The sequence below is a fragment of the Cryptosporidium hominis genome (assembly GCF_000006425.1).
Source record: "Cryptosporidium hominis TU502 chromosome 3 CHRO013149, whole genome shotgun sequence".
Lineage (NCBI taxonomy): Eukaryota > Apicomplexa > Conoidasida > Eucoccidiorida > Cryptosporidiidae > Cryptosporidium > Cryptosporidium hominis.
Genome location: NW_666954.1, coordinates 1 through 4,445, shown reverse-complemented (window position 1 = coordinate 4,445; position 4,445 = coordinate 1). Strand labels below are relative to the sequence as shown.

General features: G+C 26.9%; 2 protein-coding genes across 2 annotated transcripts; both read left to right on the top strand.

Moving 5' to 3' along the window:
* Positions 1–193: 193 nt before the first annotated feature.
* On the top strand, positions 194–3,151 carry Chro.30409 (hypothetical protein). Its single annotated transcript, XM_660364.1, has 1 exon — positions 194–3,151. One exon carries the CDS (start codon positions 194–196, stop codon positions 3,149–3,151), a length of 2,958 nt encoding a protein of 985 aa, XP_665456.1.
* Positions 3,152–3,789: 638 nt separating this feature from the next.
* Chro.30410 (hypothetical protein) lies at positions 3,790–4,302 on the top strand. The annotated part of the gene is made up of 1 exon (XM_660363.1): positions 3,790–4,302. One exon carries the CDS (start codon positions 3,790–3,792, stop codon positions 4,300–4,302), a length of 513 nt encoding a protein of 170 aa, XP_665455.1.
* Positions 4,303–4,445: the final 143 nt, after the last annotated feature.

Here is a 4,445-nt window from a genome sequence, read left to right as displayed (position 1 = left end):
GAGGGGACAGGTGGGCAGACGGGAGGGAGAGTGATGTGAGGAGACGAGAGGAGGGAGGCGGAGGGGTTATGGACGGGTGAGGGGAGAGGGGGGAAGGGGAAGAGGAAGAGGAGGGAGCGAGAGAGGGAGAGCAACGATGGTGAGGAGCGGGGGGAAGTGAATGAACGGATGTGGTCTGTGCTTATGATGGGGTATGGTGTGGGTGAGAGGGGTGGTAGAGATTTTTCGAGTGATGGAGGGGATTAAGGGGGGTAGATATAAGGGGGGAGAGGGGTGGTTAGGGTACATGGAAGAGGTGCCCAAATTGTCTATTCAGGAGTTGAGAGATACTGTAAGGGGCATTGAGAATAAAAGGTTAGGGAATATCTCAAATAATTTACTATCAGAAGAAAATATCCATAAGAGTATATACGAAGAATTTAACGAGGTTAGGAATAAATTGCCAAAGAATAAAGAATTTATTATAGATATGGTTGATGAAAACAAATATGATTATGGATTTAGTTTTGAAGTATTTAAAAAAGATGATAATATGAAAATTACCGATATGGGAATGAAGATACAAGAGTTTTACGCTCCAATAACATCTTCTTTAGATTCTAAAAAAAGAGAAAAAGGAGAAGGCTTAGATAAAAGTCATTTTATTAATATTCCGAATATTGAGATTGAGGAAATTAGTGAGAGTGATCAGAATGAAGTAAATGCCAGTTTGAATGTACAGGAGCTAAAAATTGTGGAGAATATTCATGGGGTTTTTAAAGATGAAAAAATTAAAGGAAAAGGAAGAATGAAAGAGGAGGAGGAAGAGGAAGAGGAAGAAGAAGAAGAAGAAGAAAAGGAAGAGGAGGAAGAGGAAGAAGAGGAAAAGGAAGAGGAAGGGAAAGAAAAAGAAGGAGATGATGAAGAAGATGATGGAGAAAAGGAGGAAACAGAAGAGGATAGAGATTTTGTTGAAGGAAAAGAAGGATATTTTAATACAAGTACAAGATATTATAACAGTTTGGGGCTAACTGAAGATTTTCTACTAGTTTTCATGAACTTTAGTTTAGTAAGGATACTATCATCAAATTCCTATGGGAATACATCTAAAGAAATGAAGGAATTGAAATTATTCGAAAGAGCAAAAGAAGATAGAAAAATTATTAATAGGAATTGGAAACAAACAATAATGAATTATGAGAAATTGGGAATATTTGCAGAAAAGAGAAATTTAATATTAGTTTTTGCTATTTTAGTAAACATTATATTAATTTCAATGGCAAATATAATTATTCCAATAGTTTATAGTATTAAAAATGCACTATTTCCAATATTAACAGTAAATGCAGTTATTAACTTTCTTATATTTTACTTAATTAATGGTACTTTAATTTACATATTCACCAGAAAGATGAACAGTTTTAACAAATCAATTTTGAATGACTATTTATTACTTTTACAGAGAATTAATCAAATGAGAAAAGAAAGGAGAAAGTTGGAGTATGAAGAAGAGGAAGAGGAAGAGGAAGAGGAAGAGGAAGAGGAAGAGGAAGAGGAAGAGGAAGAGGAAGAGGAAGAGGAAGAGGAAGAGGAAGAGGAAGAGGAAGAGGAAGAGGAAGAGGAAGAGGAAGAGGAAGAGGAAGAGGAAGAGGAAGAGGAAGAGGAAGAGGAAGAGGAAGAGGAAGAGGAAGAGGAAGAGGAAGAGGAAGAGGAAGAGGAAGAGGAGAAGGAAGAGGAAGAGGAGAAGGAAGAAGAAGAGGAGGAAGAAGTCTATAACTACGATATTAATCACAAGGGAATAAAAGAAAGTAGTGAGATAGAAGAATTGGAAAAGAGAGAAATAGAAGAAGATATAATGGAATATATCTATAGTGAACTATTGTATTGTTATATTCAAACTATGCAAGATTTGAATACTGAAAGTAATAAAAATTATAAAAAGTCAATGTGGTTATTTTTTGGGATTGGAATAGTTCAAATGACTTTATCACTATTTTTGGACACATTTGTAATTAATAAATTTAACTTTAATGGATTATTTGTGAATATTTTTAATGTTATAAATTTATTAATATCAGCAACATTAAATTTAATATATATAAGTAAAAAGATTGGAAGATGGGATCTTTTGGATATATTTAATAAGAATTTACTTATAATTATGGATGGAGTTATTCAAGAAAATCAATTAAAGTTTTTAACTTATTCTTCTAGTATTGTTGAACATATTTTATTTTGGAATTATATATTTAATCATAGTAATGATAATAATGTTAATTGGAGAAACTTTGTTTCAAATATATCATTATTAGAAATGGACCAACATAAATTACAAAATATTAAAAATAATAAGAATAAAAATATTAATGTATTATGCAGAATACATTTAGATATTAATAAAATACTAAAAACCCCCAACTCCAATAATAATATTAATGAATTATGGCCATTCTTTTATTTAAATTATAATTATACTCAAAAAAAATTAATAATATCATCTCATAATTTAATTTTATATAAACAAGAGAATAAAGTTCATCAAAAAAGTAATCATTTAATGTCAATTCCTGTTAATTTAATTTCCATTGAATCTATTCAATCTTCAGTTTTTCCATGGGCATTTATATATAATAATAGTGGAAAAATGATAGAGAAGGATACTCATTTAGTTACTAATATTAATATGGAAAATAACAATTTAAATTTCAAAAATCAAATTCAGCAATATATTGAAATATTAGAGAATTTCATTTTCTCATCAGAAAATCAAAGTCTTACAATCAATTCATTACTAGAATTTACTGACACTTTTAAAAAGAAACACCAAACAAATAATTTTCAAATGTCTAAAGAATTTCAAAATAAACTAAGTCAAATTTTTTATAATTATAATTTTATTTCATTTTACGATAATAATAATCATCATTCAGGCGCCAAAACACCTTATAAGGAGGAGTCAGTCAACTGGCGCCTGGATGAAAGTTTGGAAATAATTAAGTTAAAGGATGATCCATTATATATTTTAAATTGCACAATACCAATAGAATATTTACTAAATATGGATATAAATATCAGCTTTGAAGACTTAGTTACAAAAGATGAAGTTATGAAGTTACAAATTGCCTGTTTTTCTTTTGCTGACCTATTGAGTATATATACAGCGATTAGTTAGTTTTTCTTATATAATAATAAGATGCACACAACACACGTAATTGATTGCATGCACACGTAAATGGCTAAAATGTAATTATTTTAGAGTAAAATGCCAATTTCGTTTTTTAAATTATATATATGAATATATATATATATTTAAATTAATTGTAAGTATGATTTTGAATTTTTTTTTTTCTATTTATTTTTTTAAAGTATGAAAATTAAAAATCTATTGTAACAAATTAGTATGTTTTTGAATGTGTTTTTTTATTTCTAGTTTACTTAGTATATTCGAAAATCGAAGTTATTGTCAATATATCAATTTTTGTGTGTAAATATATATGTACTGTATCTCTGTATAAAAATTTAAAAAATCTAAGAAAAATATAAATTATAGTTAAAAGAAAAATAGTATGTCAAGAAATGTTGCAATTGATAAAATAAAGTATTCAAATTAGGAAGAAGAGAAAATTCTGCTAATGAAGAGAAGTCAGTATTTATAGTTTAAAAGTAATATATTGAAGTAATAATAAAAAAGATAATTTTAAATTGGGATTAAAAAATAATAATAAAAGAATAACAAAAAAACTGAAAATAAAGATATAAAGTAATTATTTTTTTTTCTGTTTAAATAAATTATAAAAAAAAGTAAAGAAAATGAGCAGAAAACATTCTATTTTAAATAATACCAAAATTATTATGAACTTATTTTCATTCCTGGAAATCTCGGATTTAGTTAAAATGAGGAATTTGAATTCCTGTTGTAAACTAATTAGTGACCATTATATTAAAATGTCTATTCATAGAGATAAGTCAAAATATAAAAATATTGAGATTGAGAATAATGATGAAAGTAATAGTAGTAATAATAATAATAATAATATGAACAATATTGCCAATTATTTTTGTCCAAGTAAAATTAATAATAATAATAATATTTCACAATTAAGAATGAAATTTCTTCAACTTTGGAATATTTATTCAAACAAAAATTTAATAGAAAAAGTCAATTACTATGATTATAACTTGTGTTTTATAATAAAGATATTAATATATTTAATTTCAAATGTAAAAGATGGACTTGATTTAAGTTTGATTTTTGCAACAAATAATTTTTATTTACAACAAATTTATGGATATGGATTAGATGATTCAAATTCTTTATCTTAAAATATTAATAATCACTCAAAAAATAACCATATTTTTAATATAGAGAGTGATTTAGATTTAGATATTGAACAAGATGAATATATAGATTTTCAAAGTAATTCTTCAACTATTGGTTTGAATCATAATCATGAAAGTATTCCAAT